This window comes from Vidua chalybeata, chromosome 1 (genome assembly GCF_026979565.1).
Source record: "Vidua chalybeata isolate OUT-0048 chromosome 1, bVidCha1 merged haplotype, whole genome shotgun sequence".
Taxonomy (NCBI): domain Eukaryota; kingdom Metazoa; phylum Chordata; class Aves; order Passeriformes; family Viduidae; genus Vidua; species Vidua chalybeata.
The window spans coordinates 25,576,697-25,597,051 of record NC_071530.1 but is presented as its reverse complement, the minus strand read 5'-3'; the positions used below and the strand labels follow the sequence as shown (position 1 = coordinate 25,597,051).

Below are 20,355 nucleotides of genomic sequence, written 5' to 3'. Positions count from 1 at the left end.
AAAAAAAAAAAAAAAGCCACAGGCAAATATGTAAGCAGCTTGTATGACCTCAGCAATTTAATTTAAACAGTAACTGTTTCTGATTACTCATCAGAAGAGTATTCCTCCCCAGAACTTCATATTGTTTTGCACAACAGAATTTAAAACTTTATAAGTAATTCATAGCAGTGAATTCTGTTTCTGAAACAATTCAGATTAATCTTATGGGTGAAATTCTGCCACTCTATTGTTAAGGCAAAGCAGATTGGAGAATCCAATTCTGTGTCTCTGCCTTACTTTTAGGGCAAGGTACGCAAAGTAACTTCAAGATGTTGAGAATACTTCAGAAAGCCATCTTGATGTGTTTGACTGGGCAGCATCCAATTTCTAATATTAGAACTGACTTAATGGAAAGGAAAGAGGAGAAGAGGAGAACAGAAAAAGGAACAGAAATAGGGTACGATCATCTGTGAACCAGTCCACTTACAGTTTTCATACAAACTCTCCCAAATATTATTGTACCAGAGCAACCTCCAATTTCACAGCTTTAGGGCCCCAAATCTTCGTGGGCAGCGCTGCAAGGTCACACTATCCCAAGCAGTCAGAGCCAACACCAGACTCTATTGTATGCACAGTGACAACTTGATTTCTGAAGTAAAAATTGCCAGGAGTGATTTCAGTCCACAAGCTTCATGCACAAGTTTGAGGAAACTCTTACTCATTGTACTGGCTTCTTTTTGGTTTTTTTCAAGTCCAGTTAGCTCTCAGAAGTTTTTTGCTTTAGCTTTTGATTATTCTCCAGTGCTTCATTTTTGCTCTGCTCTTCTGAATTCTTTGACGAATCAGGATTGTACCTATACAAATACCCATATGGACGAAGATGATAAATCAAATATTCCAAATGATACATAGTCACAGAGTCAACATAGTGGAATGAAACAGCTAGATCAGAGCAGCATCCAGGACCCTGAAACACAAAACAAAGCAAAACAATCAGCAAGAATTACAAAGTATGCCCTGGATTAAAGATCTGGGGAGAATTCAAAGAAATATTTGATTTAATGGTAAGAAATTCACTACTATCAGTCATACATATACTTCAAAGGTTAATGTTAGGCAAGCAAAATGTACCAGACATATCTGCCAAGGCATCTTTCCAAAATGAAGGTGACAAAGTCTCTTGCTTCTGTGATCAAGCCAGTGAAAAAACTAGATGCCCTAATTAACGTCAGAGATTTTCTGCTTTTCCATACTTAATTTTTGATGCTGGTGTTTAAACAGCACCAAGAAGTAGCAAGCAGGCATAAATGAGTAACATTTATATATGAAACAATAAATGCCTGTTACTTATGTCAGCATCCAGACAGAATGTATAAGCAAAATGTGTCTGTACCTGCACCTGTTTGTGTTGACATATTATACAGTTCGGCAGTATTGTCAGAATCTAACTTCCTACTCATAAAAAGTTGTTACAAGCAACTGCAGAAATTTGTTTTAAATGTCTTGATTTCATTGACATTATTAAGAGCTACAGGATCATTGTTAACACATTTGTCACAACTTATATTTTGTAGCTCAAATTTGAGAACACTTTCCTGGAGCACAGTTTTGGGGTTTCTTTTTTCAGCAGCTTTAATCGCAGAGTTGCTAATATTTCAAATCCAACTGGAACTAAGATTAAATATTTAAGGACACCAAAGAGAAAAATTGCTATGTAACTGTCATTCTTTCAATACTTATGAAGTTTGATCTATATAGCTTGACTTCAGATGAAGTAGTCTCTATCCAAGCACAGGTATGACAGGACAGGACCACACAGGCAATTTCCATTCTGAATCAGTTACAGATGGAGCTGTCCACAGCTCAGCCACCCATGCACTGCAGCCGTAGCTAAAGCTGCTGCCTCCTGACACACTAAATACAGTATCATACAGCTGGTTTAAGCTACAGAAATGCTTTAGCTGCTGAATACAAGTATAAAAACAGACTGCTGCTTTACAATTAAAAAAAAAATCTACTGAAGAAGCAGACTCTTTTTCAGCCTTAATATGTAAAAAATTCCAAATCCTGTTTTTGAATTCTTCCACCTAATTCTAATTCACACATCACATGCTCACACACATCATAAGATGCACTTGACAAAATGGATACTGGGTTCCTCAGGACTTACCTCTACAGCAGGATAGTAATTGTAATTCCAGTACCAGAATGTTTTTGGTAGGTATCCTCTGATTAAGTGATGTTCTGGAACAAATGGATGAAAGGTTTCTCTACCACTTGTATCCCTAGAATCTCCTGCTTCCACATTGATGATCTCCATGCATTTTCCTAGTGCCAGATCTTCAACAGAGGAACTGTGAGTGCATTTGTTCGTTTTAAATGCAGCAACAAATCTCTTCAGAGCTTCTTTGCTCAGAACATACCCTGCTCCTCCACTCATGTAGCCCTGCTTCACATAAGGCTTAAACCTTCTTCCAAAGTATATTGGTTGTTCAGGACTGTATTTTGAAAGAAGCCATCTCAAATTGTCCAATATAACATATGTATCATCATCTGCTTTCATAAACCAATCAGCATCATCAAAATAATGGTCATATACATATTGGAAAGCTTTAATAGTCTTCCAGTAGAGTTGGTCCCTGCCTTCTTTGGTTTCTAGGCCCACAGCTGGGAAGTCTTTATTTTCCTCAGAGCTCATAAAAAGCACTTTATTACAGCGTTGAGCCCAAGTGGCCTTAACATGCTTGGCTTTCTTTTCTAGATTTTGAGGTCCAGTCATGACCCAACACAGTATTTTCACCTTGTGATACAGTCCTTCTGCAATATTTTTATCCTCATCTAAAAAAAGAGGAAAGTTGTAAAACGATATTAGACATGATTGCCAAACAAACTAACAGCAACCTCCTCCCTCCTCAGATACTGTTTCTAGATAGAAAAGACATGCAGACAGAAAAGAGGCTTTTGCTTCCAAATGTACCAATTAATGAACTCCATGCTAGATTCTGGAAGGAAATAAACAAGACTCTCAAAGATTAAAATTCTTAAAGCTATTTCAATTTCACAAGATAAAGGAGAGTGTAAGAGTCATATCAAAATGGGTGTCTGTTCATGAAAGTGTGGCTTTAGCAAACCTTGATTTCTACATAAAAACTGCTCAGAGGCAACCTCTTTATGGTCTTGGAAGATTAATGAAAATTTTAAAACCGTATTTTTGCCATTCACAATGAATACAACTTAATTATTACAACACAGAAAGGTCAAAAAGCTAATAAGCTCTTTTATATATGTTCATGTTAACTAACAAAGCCTAATGAATATTTCTAAACCAGCAAAATAAGTTTTAATAATAAAGCAAATGGTAAACCAGAAATAATTTATCAGATTAAGTAATTTAGGATACTATGAAACTACTGTTACTGTTGATAACATTTTTATTTGCACCAATCCAGCAGAATAAAGACAGTTATCAGAGGTGTGAAACAATGTTTTTCAAAGCATTCATTGCTCTCAAAGAAACATTTTCACTTGATACATACAGAAAGATTTTAACTCATGTAAAAGAATATTTAATGGACAGTAAAATCTGCGTAATTGGTACTAATATATTCCTGCTTACACTTTATGCAACTATAGATCAGATTTCTCTAACGAAGTTCTACGACTACATGCAAAACACTCACACACTCATCTTACAACGTCTGGAGTCTAAATATGTCTAAATAACAAGTTACTTACTAACATCTTCAGCAAATGTATTGCAGTGCAATTTTCTCATCCAAGCTGTCCCTACTCAAATATTCTCTGTATTTGGGATTTAGAATGAACTCATTTAATGAAATATATCAAGTGTAAAAGTATTCCTGAAGTATTGGATGGGTCTACCTTCTCTAGAAAGAAAAAAACAGAGTGCAAGAGAATTTCTCTGGTTTTGACTGCAAACAGCAATCTGTGACTGGACTATTGTTTAATCAGCTTAGCAAATCATGCCCACATTGACTCCCTTTGCACCCCTGCTTCAATTCTGTGTTTTACTAATCATACCAAAAAGCATTTTTTAAAAAATTTTATTTTAGCTTTATCTTAGAGGCTAGATCAAAAGTTAGAAGTGGTCCAAAATTAGCTTCTTAAGGGTAAAAAGCAACCCAGCCACATCTACAATGCTAGCAAAGATATCTGCTTAGCAAAACTGCCATTTGGTGTCAATAGTTCATTTGAGAAGTTAATGCTCCAGACATGTCTGGATACAGAAGTTGGACAAACAGTTGGACTCTAAGGAAAAAAAATTACTACTGTAATAAAAATGTAAACAAAGAAAACCACCATTCAGTAGACCTCAGGAGAAAAAAGTTTAGATGCAACCTGAACGTGAGGAAACTGAATGAAAATGATTCATATAAATTCTTGGCAGTGAAGAAGCAATGTTTTGCAATGCATGAAAAGGGAGGACATTTGCTAATCAGCCAGGTGTAACAAAATACCTTTATGCTGTCCAACATCTGCATTGAAATTCATTTGTCCTTGCAGCTGATTGTTGTCAGTATCTGCTGAGTGTTGCCCATGTGGATCATTGTGAAGAACATGAGGTTGGACCTTAACCTGTTCTTCTAGTATAATGTTAAACAGAAGATAGCAGACAAAAAATCCTATTGCTGAGCCAAAAGTGAAGGTTAGAAGGTTCACCAAAGACTTCGAAGAGGCCATCTCCTGAAGGTGAGACACTGTCAAAACCAAATGAAAAATACATTAGACTTAACAGAGAAATCAAATCTAAAACTATAGGAAGAAATCAAGGACTAAATCTCTGAAAGCAAAGAACCCAGTTCTAGCTCAGTTTCAGCTCCCTCTGGCTTGCACAGAAATTTAAGTACAAGAGCAATGCAAATATCAATATAAAATTGTACATCCATTGATAGTGGCTGCACATAAAACACATATTAATTACATTTATACAACATTTAAACAAGAATGTATACACTGAAGTGCAGTAGCTTTATAAAACTGTAATATACGTACACTTTTTTATTCTCTTCAGCCTACAAAACTGAACTTTTAAATGTAATACCTAAAAATCTTTTATGAAGCTAAAAGATGATGATCAATGGCAATCTACAGGTCAAGATACAAAATGGTCACAAGATGTTCTTAAAACTCCAGCCACATGTATATAACAGGAATTCTTAACATATGTCAATCACAAGCAGATTTCAAAGAGTTATAAAAGCAAATCTACTCCCAAAGTAGAGCAGTTGTCCTTACACTTTTAGGAATTACTGAGGACTGACTTTGACAAAAAAGAGTAAGACAACATCTGAATTTTCATATAGAAACACTAATTTTTCAAAGGAAGAGAAGAAAGTACATCAGCCTTGAAGCCTCTTCTACATTTCAAAAACTGTACTGAAGTAATAAAAACACCATATCAGCCACACCCTTGCTCCTCAAAAACTACAGGACTTGGCTGACCATTTTTATTAAACCAAATAAGCAGCTATTCCTGCATAAAGGGAGTGCTATGCATCAAAAACAAGTGTGAATTTTAACATATTAAACACTTGAAAACCAATTTCAGTTGTTGAGGGTTGTTGACCTTTGAAAAGAGTTGAGCTATTTTCTAATAACTCATGACTAAACTACAAAAACATTGACTATTAAATACACACTGAATTCAAGCCAGAGCCTTACAAACAAGTCAATGATGTTCCCTCCATTAGGATCATTATTAATGACAGTGAGCAGAAAGCAATTTAGTTCATGAGGGAGCCCAAAAAAGAAGATTATGGACTGCACAGAGCTTCAATGAAAACCATCGATCAGAGAAGAGCTGCAGCCAGCAAAACAACTCATTTAGCCTGCACTCCCTCCTCTCACTGCCTGGGCAGTGTATTGGAAACAGTGTGTCCCCAAGCAAGCTGCATGAATCACTGGGCAGCAACACACCAATACTCCAAATTCCAGCTTTCTGTCTGTTCTTCTGCTCTCCTGAAGGGAGAGCAAAGGATGGAACACGTGTGTGCATGTTGTTAGGTTGGCACTTTCAGAAATCCACCAGATTTACTGTACACATGCAGATCGAGAACATTTGAGCGTGAAGCAGCTCTCACGTGTGGTAATGGTTTTCTTTCCACACTGCTAGAAAAAGGAAAGAAAATTGAAAACACAACTCAAAGCACAAAATAAAAATCAAGAAATGTACAGGGTGCATATAAGGGTGTATATATATACATATATATATATATATATAAATGATTATAACTGTGGTTGATAAGGAGCTGTAGTTCTTTAATATGAACAAGCACATTATGCAATTTTTTAATTGCACATTGTCTTCCCTAAATTCAGTATTACATCTTGGTAGAGACAAGTGACTGCCTTTAGACATCATGTCACAAAGTAAAAAACTGACTGTATAATCATTTGTGACCCAGGCCTTGAAAAAAATTACATGGTTTACAGCTTTATTTCTATTGTCTTTTACACCACTAAATTGATCAGGTAAAAAAAAGGCAAAACTCCCAAAACCTTTATCCAAAAGCCCATGCATACAAGCAGCCTATGACAATGCAAAGGATCTGCTGTACTAAGATTATTTTTTTGTTTTTGCTTTCCCCATCTATCACCACAAAATCCCCTCAAAATTTGCAACACACACAGGGAGATGGCCAAAATAAAACAGTGCCTTCTTTTGGTATATTCAAAGTGGGGAAATATACAAACACATGCATGCCCACAAGGTACCTATACCACCTTCTAGAAAAAAAGGTTTCCATTGTTCTACTTTTCAATATTAGGTGTCTTTCTGCCATAGAATTTCAGTTATCTGCTCCAACAGCTCTTAAAATTACTCTTGCTAGGAGAGAAAAAAATGAAAATAACTTGAAAATAATTGCTGCTCATTTAAGTATGAAATTATGTACAACTGAATTCTATAGAAAAAAATTAAATGTGCAGAAAAATGAAAAAAGTGCACCCATCACATTGGAAATCAGAAGCTGATTTGGCAGTACTTCACACACAAAGATGATTTCTCAGGGCAGGCAGTAGCTGTACTTCATATTTAATACAAAATGCCTCTAGCTACAGTTTTCAATCTAAAATAATCTACTTATCATTCTATCAATTTTATACCAACAGAATGGGTTACTATAAACATGTGTGGGTGTATATCCACATGTTTATAAACTCCAACAGTAAACAGGAAAAAAAATTTCATTTTTTATGATATCTTGATATTTCACATAAATTGAGTCATTTAACTTGACAGCAAAAATAACTGAACACTACAGCATTACACTAGAAGAATCAGAAAATGCCTAAAAGCAAGGTCAGTTGTCAGATGATAAACATCACCACTCCTTGCTGATATTCTCCTCTACACACAGATTTATTCAGGGGGAAGACACGCAAAACAATTAAGGCCAGGTTGGATGAGGCTTCAAGCAACCTGATCTAATGTGAGGTGTCCCTGCTCATGGCAGGGAGTTGCACTTTAAAAGGGGTTGGATGATTTTTAAAGGTCCCTTCTCCCTTCCAACTCAAACCATTTTGTGATGCTACGAGTCTATGACATTCAGAGAAGGAAATGTCTATTTTTACTTCTTGAGTTAAAAAATACACTATGTTAAAAAACACCTACAATAAAAGGCTAGGTTTGAATTTAATTTATGCTCCACTGCTCTATCATGGAAGCTTAAATAAATACAGGTACTTAGATATTCATGCAGGTAGCCCTATTCACATCAATCAAAACAACAAATATTTTCAAACTCTATCACAATGTAACAGTCATTTAAGATTTGGTTCCAAATTTAAGTTTCATGAGTCAACAATTTCTACATTTTCAAGCTTACAGAAAAACTATTTTTCCTGTGATAGGGGCTGCTGAACCTGGCAGCCCACTGACAATAAGGCCGCTGCAGTTCCATGTGCCCAGATCCAGCCAGGCTGAGGATGTATTCCCATAGCTGTGCATGCAAAGATGCATATACACATGGCTGACCACAGAGATCAGCACAGATAAAAACAAGTGTTCATGCAGACACAAACATGGCCTGGCCTTATGCTGCTCCTCCCCATAGCTGCCCAGGACAAAGGCCTGCTACTGTGGAATATACACATACACACAACGTGGATCCCTCTGCAACTGGTGTCAGACCCTCAACCTATCCAGCAACCAAGCCTGAATCCTCAGACTCCCCAGAGCCCTGCTCCTTGTCAAGCTGCTGACCCTCTGATCTCACTAGTACCTGTCCCACACTTACAGCTGCCTCTAAGCCTGGCTCCCAAGCCTCTTAATCCTACTCACTGGCTAGCCCGGTGTGATACTCAACCACACACTGGCAACCACACACTGGCATCCTTGCCAAGACTGTACCCACGCGCTCCACTCTCCCCAGTTACGGGCACTGCAGACACACCAACCCCTGTGTCTCCCCGCTCCAGCTGCTGGGCATTTAGGGCCTCACTCACTCCAGTCCCTCCAGCTGCTGGCACACCAGACACAAATGTCCCTAGAACTTACTGTGCTTCTCCAGTTGCTGGCACTTAGAGCTCAGTATGCACACGAGAATAGGGCACAGAGTCCTCTCGCCCAACAAAATAGCTAGAAAGGCACCTTAATGAGGAAAAAGGACAAACTCTGGCAATCTGGCCTAGGACACAGTCAAACAGACCGACCAGCCACTTGTTTCTAACTGACCAGGCTCTTTTGTTTTCCCATACTTCTTCCTCCTCAAACCACCTTCCTTTAGTCCCTCCCAGGAGCACTCCATAATTTTGTGCAGTCACAAGATGCTTTTCTCTTGCATCCCATGTGACCCATATTTTCTAGGCAGTTAGCCCCCCTGATCTCGTAAGCTGTTCCAGACAGCCCTCCTGGGGACCTCTCCTGCTGCACATCACACCTGGGCAATGGGGCTGGTGGCTCCCCAGTGACAGAACCAGGGGCTGACTCCTCTGATGAGCCTGTGCCTCTGTGCATCCTGCTGGTGAGCCTTCGAACATGTTAATCTAAATTACTGCCCTCACCCTGCTGTTCCAATAAGGGTTTTAAAATCACTTCCACAAGCCAATGGAAATTTAAGGGAAAACCATGCAATATGAATAAATGGCAAGAGCTTGGCCCCACCACCAAAAGAAAACAACCCAACCACTTTGAAAATTAATACTTTTACACAAACTCGAAGGAACATGTACAGAAACACATTAAAAAAAATACCAAACAAACAAGTGGAAATACCCCAACCCCAAAACAACATAACAACGAAAAAACAAACAAACAAAAAAAAAAAAACCCTCTGTAACTATCAAATCTGGGATTTTGAAATTTACAGAATGCAGAACATAATTCTAATTTTAAACATGTTTATCGCACTATCATTCCATAATCACTTTAAGATTCGATTAAGTTAAACCCACATACAGGGCTGATTCTTTTCTGTATCTCTTACTTAGGAATCAAGGGGGAAGCTCTGAGGCCCCATGATGAAACAATTTAAATGTCCTTTGAGAGCTGCATAATTAGCAATGAAATTGATCTCTACCACCACGTCCTTACCAGTCAAGCAACACATCAGAATAATTAGACCAAAATGTAGGAAAAAAAAGTAGTTAGCTGTGCAAAGATGCCTTGTCTTCCTTAAGTCACATATATTGCTAGTTACTCTGTATATATTCATATGCTTCTGAAATGCTGCTAAATGCACAAGTTGTGCATTTGCTAATGTCTGCATCTAGGATTTCTGTGAGCCTCTACAGTTTCCTATCGACTAAGCACAGACCGTATCTTTCCACTTCAAATATCTAATTTTATAAGCGTTTCTTTCACAATAATTCCTGCTTGTTCTACCAGAAAATACAAACCATCAGAGTAAGGTACTTCGGCATAGGAGGCCAACAACTGCACTGAAACGAGACGTGTAACAATCCACAGTACCGGTGAGCTGGAAGAAAATTTGGCTCCTCCTTCCTCATTCCAAAAGCTGACGCCGTCCTTTGGCAACAAGTGCCCATGGCCGAAGCACGGCTTCCCAGACCTCTCCCAGCCCAGCCCTCGCTACGAACGTCCGCCCAGGAAGTCCCCGCTGCGGGGGCGGGAGCAGCGGCTCCCGGCTCCCCGGGCACCTTGCTCCCTCCGCTGGGCTCCGAGGGACTCGCGCTTTTCCAAGGATGCCCCTGCTCCGGCGCCTCTCGCTCCCGGGCGCGCAGCCGGGCACCTGCCGTTCCTGCAGCCGCGGGCACCCTTCTCGCCGCCGGGGTGACACGGAGCGCCCCGGCCGCCTCCTCCCGCCCCGTCCCCGCGGAGAGGAGGCACTCTCGGCGCCTTTTTCCGCGTCGCCCCCGCGGACGGGACGCTGCCCCCCGAGGCCCGGCCCCGCCCCCGCTCACCTCTCGGGCCGCCGGGATCCCGGAGCGCGCTCAGCCGCGCGACGGCGCGCGGGCACCCTGTGGCCGCGCGCGGGGCAGGCCCCGGCCCCCGCCGGCCCGCGCCGCCGCCGGCCCCATCGCGCGGCCGCCCCGCGCCGTGCCCTGCCGTGCCGCGCGCCACCCCGGGGCGGGCGCGGGAGCGGCGCCGCCCCGCCGCCCGCTCATTGGCCGGCGAGCGGCCTGGGGGCGGGGCCCTCCCGGCACGCGCCGCTTTAACCCCGTTCCCGCCGCGGCGGAGGCTCCGCCGCGTGGCAGCGCGCGCCCGCTGCGCTCCTGGCGCGGGAGCGGCGAGGCGCTCCCGCCGCGTCCCCCCCGCGCGGCCGCGGGAATCCGCCCCTTCCTCCCCATCCGCTGGGAGCCCGGCCACGTCGCCGGGCCAGGCCGCGAGCAGCGCCCGCGTCTCCCGGCGTGCGGCGATGGGCGAGGGCGGGAACCCCAGGCCGAAGCCGCAGCGCGCGGTGGCTCGGCCCGGACTTGGCCCCTCCAAAAAATGTCCCGGGGGGAAGGGGAGGGCGCGGGAGGGTCTGAGGAGCGTAAAGCGACAGCTCCCCGGCGCTCCCAGCAGTCGGTAAGCGGCGCGGCGCTCCGGCGGTGCCTGCGCGGGCACGGCCAGCGGGGAAATGCCCGGGCAGCGCTGTCCACCCGCCCTTCCACCGCGTTACCTCGCTCTCGCCTGCCTGGTCCTGCCTGGAAGCGGCAGTGCCGGGCGCTTAGGCCGGGCTGCGGAGCTCCGCTGCGCTCCAGCCCCTCATTTCCCTCACTTCAGCCGGTCTGGAGCCGCTGCTCTTCCAAAATACCATTAGGCAACTGCAAGGGATGTTGCTAGGATACCGAACCCTCTGCAATCGCTTCTTAACTCCGTGTGCTAACGTTGCCTACCTTTCCAACAGCTCTTGACGTTTATCTGTCGGTGATTTTCTTAGGAAAAAAACATTAAATAACAGGAATTTTAGATTTGGAAGGTGTTTTTCATTACAGTGTAACTGAAAAAAATAGCATTTTGCAAGCACTAGGTAGATAATGGCGCTCTGCAGTTAATAGATAGAAGGTTTGTGTTGTGATTTGTTTGGGGGATTTGTGTGTGGTTTTTTTTAAGTACTGGGTGCAGTTATGTGAAGAGAAGGACTGATCCATGCTGAGGGCCATTAGTGTTTCTGTAAATGGAGGTCACTGCACACACTGTTCTTGGTTTTCCTGCTCTTCTTCTCCATCCTTCCTCCAGCCTGTCCATGGGTTCTGTCCAAACCATAGGTTTCCCTCATCATAGTTGTAGATCTGTGTATTTTCCTTCTGTCTCCCCAAAACAATTATCACCCCAGGGGTGTGCCCTTTCATCTCCATTTTCATATCTATTTTTACTTTTTCTCTGGACAATGGGTCACACAGAATCACAGAACCATTTAGGCTGGAAAAGACCTCCAAGATCACCGAGTCTGACCTATGACCAAACACCACCTTGTCAACTAGACCATGGCACTAAGTGCCACATCCAGTCGTTTCTTGAACGCCTCCAGGGACAGTGACTCCATACCTCCCTGGGCAGTCCATTCCAATCTTTAACAATCCCTTCCATTAAGAAATTTTTCATGATGTCCAATCTGAACCTCCCCATGTGCAGCTTGAGGCCACTTCCTCTTGTCCTGTCACTGGTTGCCCAGGAGAAGAGCACGGCCTTCCCCTGGCTTCAACCTCCTTTCAGGCAGCTTTGGGCTGATAAGGTCTCCCCTGACCCTTTTTTTTATCCAGGCTAAAACCCCCCAGCTCCCTCTGCTGCTCCTCATATTACTTGCTCTTCAGACTCTTCAGCAGCTCCATTGCTTTTTTCTGGACATGCTCCAGTACCTCAATGTCTTTCCTGAAGCGAGAGACCCACAGCTAGACCCAGTACTTGAAGTGTGGCCTTGAGTCATTTAGGAGATGCTGAACGTACCAATTTAGGAAGCTCCCACATTACTCTGGGTCATAGTTTCTCATTCCTGCCCCATCCCACTCTGCTACACCGTTTAAATAAAAATTACAAGCAACTTGGTGAATAGTATCTTTTTGAACTAGTTTCATCAGAAGAAAGGGCAGGCTTCTTGTAGGACAGAAGTTTCATTGGCTTTAAGAAAATCAACAATAAACAATAACAAAGACAATGGCAATTGCAAAGGCTGTAAAACAAACAAACAAATATGTATCTATCTTCTTGTTTCCCTTTTTTTCACCCCTACCAAATTTGGATAGAATTACTGTCCATCTCATGTTCAGTTCATACTTTAAATTCCCAAAATAGATTAAGCAAAGTTTTCAAACTGCTTTATATTACAGATAATGCAGCATGTCTGTGTTGAATACAAGATTTCCATTTTGCCTGGTGAACTTTAAACCCTGGTCTTGCAACACAAGAGTTGCTCTATCAAGGACTATCTATCAAGGACTGTGGCCCATATATTTATGCAAAAGTGCCACACTTTTTTCATACACCTTCCCCTACCTAGGAGGGCCAGCCATATTCAACATAACAGCTGTTTTGAGCAGGGCAAAAGCAGAGTAGCAGGCCCTTAATCCCTCTGCTCATCACTAGGGAGGTCTCTGTGACATAATTCTCTGGGCATTTCAGTGCTTACACCCTCTGGAAGGCACTCAGGAGTACAGACCTTCCATAAAAGGCCACTCAAAGATCAGCTACTGCTCTCAACTTCCCCCATTTCTGTGCAGGGGAGTCTGGAAACACAGCGTTTAGATAGGAAAGCTCACACAAAATTAAGGCAGAAAGCAAAATGCAACAGCTGCTGTGAGGCTCTGCAATTTGGCGATTCATTGACTACAGACGTATCTTTTAAATATATGTCTCAAGTTTAGCTGGATGTGTATTTAATTACCATCTGTTAAAAGTAGGGTAGTTATCCTCTGTTAATTGGGCAGTTTACTTTATCTCTTCCACAACCAATCCTCCTTCCAGGGAGATACCTTCTATTAATGAGTCATTGAATGTCACTGCATGACTGATAAAAATCACATCATCCCATTATGAGATACTCTGCCCAGAGAGAAGAACCGAGTATTCCAACCTAGATATAATCTTGGATTTAGAACAACAGAAACCGCCTTTTCCACTGGATTCCCAGAGGAACAGCCTTTCCCCACTAAATTCCAAGAAGAGCAACTTTCTTCTCCACTGAATTCCCAGAGAAAGACCAGGCCCATCTACACCACCACTTGACCTTCAGGAGAAAACTACATCCTTCTACAGGATCACTACTTCAACAGAACGACATCTGTCACTCCAGGACTGCAGCCACCATTCAACCTGACTGCTACCAACACCCTGACCCACAGGGTGTCAAGCTGTATTCTGACTCTGTCAGTGTTTTTGTTTGTACTATTACATATGTAATGTAATTTTAAATTTTCCTAGTACAGAACTGTTATTCCTATTCCCATATCTCTCCTAAGAACCTCTTAATTTCAAAAATTATAATAATTCAAAGGGAGGGGGTTTACATTTTCCATTTCAAAGAGGGCTCTTGCCTTCCTTAGAAAACACCTGTCTTTTCAAACCAAAACAATATGTAATTGGTATCTAATAAATATCTGTGGTGAAACTGATTGCCTTCTGTAGATAGCTTTCTACAAGCCAATGGTTGTTAAGGAATGATTTTTTTTTTAACATTTTGTTTAATTTTAAATAGTCTTATATTGAGGCCATTTATTGCTTTTACAGGTCATTAGCAAGATCATGAAAATATATATTATATAAGTAATTTCCATGTATTTTGAGAAAGCTACTTTTGTGTTTTCTTTTCACTCTTATTTGATCAGACAGCCAGATTAAATTGAATGCCTTACTTGTTTAATATTATTTATAAAAGATCACACCAACTTGACCATTCAGATTTAGTAAGGCCATTATTCTCTAAAAAACCTATTATCCATTCTGTGCCCACTTATGAACTCACAAATTGTAGTTGCAGGCACACTGGACCAGATCAAGTTTGAGAATTACACATACCAACCCTAATTCCTTGAACAGAACAAAGGCCTTTAGAAAAGTGAATGGAGTTTCAATTTACCACCACACCTTTGCCCACTTGACTTTGGGCAGGACACATCAATTTGGTGGTGTGTCCTGGAACAATCAGAACCATATAAGGAGCTGTAAAGCTAAATTATTTCCTCTAGTAAGATTACTGTGTGAGATAAAGTGTATCTAACTATAATAAAGAAGTACGAGTGTATAACCCCACCTTCCTTTTACCAATAAGAACACGAGCTGGCTGAAAGTCTGACATCCTGTTATGACAAGGAACTTTACCCACTGTGTTTCTTGCACAAACAATAGTGGAGCTGCCAGGAGTGGAATAATTCACATTACTGATCAATGAAGTTAGAAGTTCTGTCTTCATTTAAACAATTGTACAATCTCTATGCTGCTGTTCCTGCTAACCAGATCTCCTTGCTACAAATAATTGACTTAAAACAAGCCATTGTGAACTTCCAGATTGGTATTCAGTGTAGATTAGTATTCAGTGTGTGCCAAAAACTCAGGCTGTACATTTCAAGTGGAATTAATCACCGGATCCTGATAAAAATGCAAAATTCAAAAGAACACTTCTAAAAAGTTTGAAGTAAAGGGAATTTTTTTTTGTTATCAAAATAAAAAATATTAAATATCTTTGTATTTTCATTGGAAATACCAGAAAAATGTAATGGGCTCTCATTCTGGAGACTCTGCAAGAAAAGCACTTGTCACAATGTTTCTATCCTGCTTACAGACCTGCCCCATAGCCCACTTCAAAACGCTCTACAGCTGTGTTTCTAAAGATGAAACAGTGCCAGGGACCATTCTTTGACAGATATATTTTACAATTTTTCAGTTCAAAGTAAATGGAAAGCTGTGTTGTTGCCCATCAGAATGAGATTTTTGTATCATGAAATGGAGAAAACTACACTCATTTTCAGTGCTGTGGAACATGATGGGCTGTTGAGGATTTTTTGCAGGATTTCTTCCAGGACAATGGGCACTTTTAATAGATGCACAACCCAGCCTTCATGGCAACAGAATAATCAGCGATGTTGGAGTGTCCTTGAGGGCAAGAAAAGAAGAGCTAAGAAGTAAACAAGTCCAGGACGTGAAGCAAGATGGAAGAGCAGAGTAGACGACCAGAGCATGATGCGTGAAGAGGAGAAGTAATCCAATCAGCTTTTAACATTAGACGTGTGAACAGTTAGGGCTAGCTAATCATGTATTAGCTTAAGGCGCGTGAACAGTAGAACACAGTATAAATATAGCCTTTTTTGTGAAATAAATCAGCTTCACTTGATCGTATTGATCATGGTGTGATGTACCGTTTCAGATCCTCCACAATGGGCAGGCACAGAGAACCAGTGACTGCTTAAGAAGTCTGCTGGGATTCTTCTGGATGGACCCAAATCTCATCCTTGACCATGTTGTTCTTTAGAAGTAACTCTTGGCAACCGTTACTTCATTACCTTGCCCAGAGATTTTCTCAAGGAAATACTACCTGGCAGGGACATACATCATGCCAATGAGTGTATTAATAATTAGCCTCCCATACCTTATTTTCTGGCTCTGATTTATTTGTAGAAATAGCCTTGTAAACCTTTAAGCACTTAAGAAAAATATGTGTCTCTCTTTATTCTTGTTTCTGATATATTTTTGTATAGATAAGTGTTTTTCCATTTATTTTACATATTGCACACAACTTAAAAGTTAGACAGGACAAGTGCAGATATTTTATCTCTCAAATCCTACAGTAGAAATAAAAGAATATGTTCTTTGATAATAAAAACTCTAGTAAGAGATAAATTTCAGAACAGACTGAGGAGTAGCCAACTCTTGCAGATAGATCCTTTCATTTGCCCATCTGGTACCTGGCAAAATAAAGAGATTCTGAGAGTTGCTGTTAACTAAAACAAGATTCAACGTAATGCTGCTATAAAGTACAATTCTTATATAATTGTATTTCTATGAGAATTGACAGAAGATTTTAGTTGGCTCAGGTTTCTTTTCTTCGGGAAAAAAAGCTTAATAAAAATGTTGGCATTAATACTAGAAAACACATTCTTATCTGGCCTCCACAATAAGAGATGAGATATTGTTCAGTAAGAATTAGAATGCAGAACTAACTCATCTTTGCAGTCATTCACTATTTAGTTCTTTTAATCCTTTTGAATGGATATTGCAATTGAGCTCCTTTAGAATTGGTTTTCTTTGCTTTTGAATCAGGAAGATTTCTCTTTTGTCTCTTTATATGTAAAAAGACAAAACTATTTTTATGAAGTCTGTTATTAGTTTCTAACTAGGGAAGAACTGGGAAGAGAGACACCAGATTTTACTGTTTATGTGACAACAACAGAAGTTTACTTCTGTACAGAATTCAGAATCAATTCCTACTAAAAAGTGAGCGCAAGTAGCTATAATAATTATATAACCTTTGAAGACTTCAGTGCTGGTGATTTAATACAATTAGTAAGACATACTGTGTCTTAGTAAGTGAACTTAGAGAAGTGAACTCTCTTTTGATGTGTGCTTCTGTGAGAAAATGGGAGGTAATTGCTTTCATTATTAAATTTTTTTCTTTTACAGAAATAATTTACTTACCATGTGTGATAGTGCAGCTATTTATTTTCTACACTGCAAAGGTTACATCAACCAGTCCAATTATTTCACTGCAGACCTTTGTTGTATTTGTTCTACACCTCTGTTTCTGGTAACAATAGTATTAGCATGGCAATGGCTTATTTTGAGGTAATAGCTCGACCTAGTGATGAGAAAGAGCTCCTACACTCACAGATTTTAGAATAGTTTCTTAATATTTTATAAACCAAAGACCATCTAAATTTCTTTTAAAAAAAATCATGTAGTGTCCAATAACTGTTATCATTCTTCCTCTGTTGTTCTTAACTGTACTTAGGAGAACATAATTGTGCCTTTTTAGCACATTTTACTGAACCCTTTTTTTGTCTTCCAGAAACAAATCACAACATCAAATACACTTTAAAAGACTAAAGCAGCACAATGGAGGGCGCAAAATAACCTTTTATTAAAATTATGGCTATTTATTCCTGCTGAAAAAAATACATATCAGTGTATTTTAAAACTCAATTATATATGTTCAAGTATGAATTTAGCTGTTACAGTTTTATAACAGCTAACCATCTCTCTTACAGCTGAATATTAGCTGTATTCTAGGTGAAAAGAAATCTTGTTTGTATTAAACAAACCGTCTATTGAATGGGGCAAAATTTCACAATGGGTGAATTACAATGAAAAAGTGAACTGAAGATTGTAATTTGGAATTAATCCTGCTGTATTGACTACAAGAGTTAGTTTAAATGCTAATTCAGCTGACACCTAATCTTTACTACTATATGAAAAAGAGCCAGAATTTGAATTAGTTCTACCATTGTGGTTCTAAGAACTCTAGAGAATTATGCTGGTTTATGTTGCAGAGTCAATATCAGAAGCTATTTTTGCTTTCTTATTCTGTAAGTGGTTAAAAAAGCATATATATATTGCTTTGGTTTTGTGGTTTGTTCCTGTCTCCCCCTCCCCAGGAAGAGAACAAATTACACAGGATTCCTTCTCATTAGCCAAGACCACTATTGAGTTAAAGTCAGCAATGTTTAATTCCTCTGTGGTCCTGGCCTGGACAATAGAGCCATTGGTGTGCCATATGCCATGCCTGCCATGTGCACTGTATGGCCAAGAGCTCTTTCAACAACCCCTTCTTGTCTCTGCTAAGAAACATGGGGGATGATGGAAGGGCTGGATGTTAAAAAAAGGATGCAACAGTGGTGAAAAATGCTTAGTCTTTTGTGCAGGCAATAACAAATCACCTTACTTTGTGTTCTCTCTTGCTGCTGCACTAGCCATGCCTTCCTAGTATTTTACTAAAGTCCTGAATGCCCGGGCTCTAGAGAAGATTTTCTTTCTATGCTCAGCAGTGCTGTGACCTCTAAGTCTGAGGTCAGAGCAAGTCTTATTTGTTTTGAAGCTTAACATAATTAAGCAGGAAGAAAAGAAAAAGTATTAAATAAGAAAGACTACAGCGATACGAACTCTCAGTGGGAGAGACAGCTACTTTTTATACTATGAGAAAAAATATTTTGTCTGGAGGAGAGACAAGTAGACTGTATGTCCTTTAAATGTCTTTGAAAGGAACAGACAAGAAAAAATGGAAAAATAAATAAATTCAAAATTATAGGAACAAAGAGCTCTGTTAGGTCGATAAGTTATTTAAAAGCTGCAAGATTGCTGGCATGTGATATAGTCCCTCTGGGTAAAAGCCAGACTAAATAATACAAATGGGAGCCTACCTTATTTCAAGCTATGGATCTTCAAACAGCTTTTGAATTTGACAGTTTCTCTTTTCATTTTTTTCTCTGCTCAGGAATTAAAGTATGGCTCTGCCTGAGATTTTGAGTGCAAGCTTTCAAACTTTAAGAGCACATACTGTTACTATCTCTTGGGGAAGGAAAACCAATATTGGCAAAGGCCTTTGCTCTCTGCACGTGCATATCCTTGACATACAAACATGCATTTCAGATGTCAGATGTGTTAGCAGAACACCTGCCACTACAACAATTGCCAGGTGAATGTAGGCCTATCCAAGAAGCTTCTACATTTAAAAGATAGCCAGGTAGGAGATACATTGTTATGTCAACCCATGTGAGTGGGGAGGAGGAACTGACTTCTACCTTTCCCTGAGCCCTGCCCACCACTGATCTCTCTCAGTGTAATGGGCTGCCATGCCATCCATGATATATGGATCTTTCTATGCAGCTCTGTTAGGAGGAGCAACCTTCTGCTTTCAACCTAAGTCCCTGTCCTAGAAAACATTCAGTCGCTGAATGCTGAAAAACGAATAGTTTGAGGCATCTGGAAACCTGGAATTGCCTATTCCCACACCTCCATTATTACAAAAGTTAGGAGAAGGAAAAGACAAGTCTTGCTATTACAATTCAGGATGTGTTCAAGGCCAGATTGAGAGCAGTTGGCCCAAGCTAAAAATGGATACTGGTTGCAAAGGGAGCCATAGAAGTGTAGACAAGATACATCTCCTTCCCACAGCCAAAATCTTCAATTTTTCAAAAACAGAAGTTGTTTCAACATTTTCTTTGCTATCCTTCAAATTGTTGGTGGTGAAGCATTTTAAACAGTCCGTGGCTAAGTAGGTGGCCTGGTAGGGTGCAGAATGCCTCTTCTCTAGTAATTTCTGTGCAAAGGGCTGGTGTAAGTCTGTGCTGAGACACACAAATAGAATTTCTAGTGTTCTACAGTCCTGCCCATCTTAATAACTTGGTCCATTAATCCACTTGTGGCAACTTTCACCATCAGCAAAGGGTGTTGAATTCCTGCCTGAGAAACTCCAGAGAATGTGCAATGGATGCTGGCAGAAAATGGAAAGTCTTTCTCTAATATTGGAGTCTTGCCATTGTATTCCACTTCAGATCTTGTTTTCTTGCACAGCTCCAGTGAGAGCAAAGGATGGGACTAGAGAGCTGGGAGAGGCACTATCACAAAACCAGCTGAAATGTGTTCTGTCCTGCAAAAAGCCCTCTCATGAGGGCTATCTTCAGGAGACTATGCCCTGTAAAAACCCCTGTACACAGGCTGTTTATTTGTTAGTCATTGCTGTGAAAGCAAAAAGACCTTCACATTCTGCCTTTGTTAAGCACAGCCTCCACTTCTCCCCTTCCCTCAGTTCTTTCTCCTGTCCAAACATATTTCATGAATCTCACAGAAATTAGATATTTTCAGTCTTCCAAGCATACTGGTGGCACCACATTCAACAGATTAACCAAAGCTACTCATCTTTAATGGGATAAAATAAGGAACACAGACTTCATTTACGAGCAATGCTCAACTGAGAGGTGAGCTGACAGTGACCAGTTCAGTGTGAGACATGAAGCTGCACCAGGTTGTTCTACATTGTATTCACTTAC

General features: G+C 40.6%; 1 protein-coding gene across 2 annotated transcripts; it reads right to left on the bottom strand.

Annotated features, from left to right (window-relative positions):
* Window positions 1-11,135, bottom strand: C1GALT1 (core 1 synthase, glycoprotein-N-acetylgalactosamine 3-beta-galactosyltransferase 1). Of its 2 annotated transcripts, none has more exons than XM_053956077.1 (4): window positions 11,064-11,135; window positions 4,458-4,697; window positions 2,150-2,817; window positions 1-946 (listed from the first exon to the last, which is right to left on the bottom strand). In XM_053956077.1, exons 2-4 carry the CDS (start codon window positions 4,678-4,680, stop codon window positions 737-739), a joined length of 1,101 nt encoding a protein of 366 aa, XP_053812052.1. In that variant the 5' UTR covers window positions 4,681-4,697; window positions 11,064-11,135; the 3' UTR covers window positions 1-736. The 2 variants fall into 2 exon arrangements, with proteins under 2 accessions (XP_053812052.1, XP_053812056.1); XM_053956081.1 differs by lacking the exon at window positions 11,064-11,135 and adding an exon at window positions 10,363-10,442.
* Between the last annotated feature and the right edge of the window lie 9,220 nt (window positions 11,136-20,355).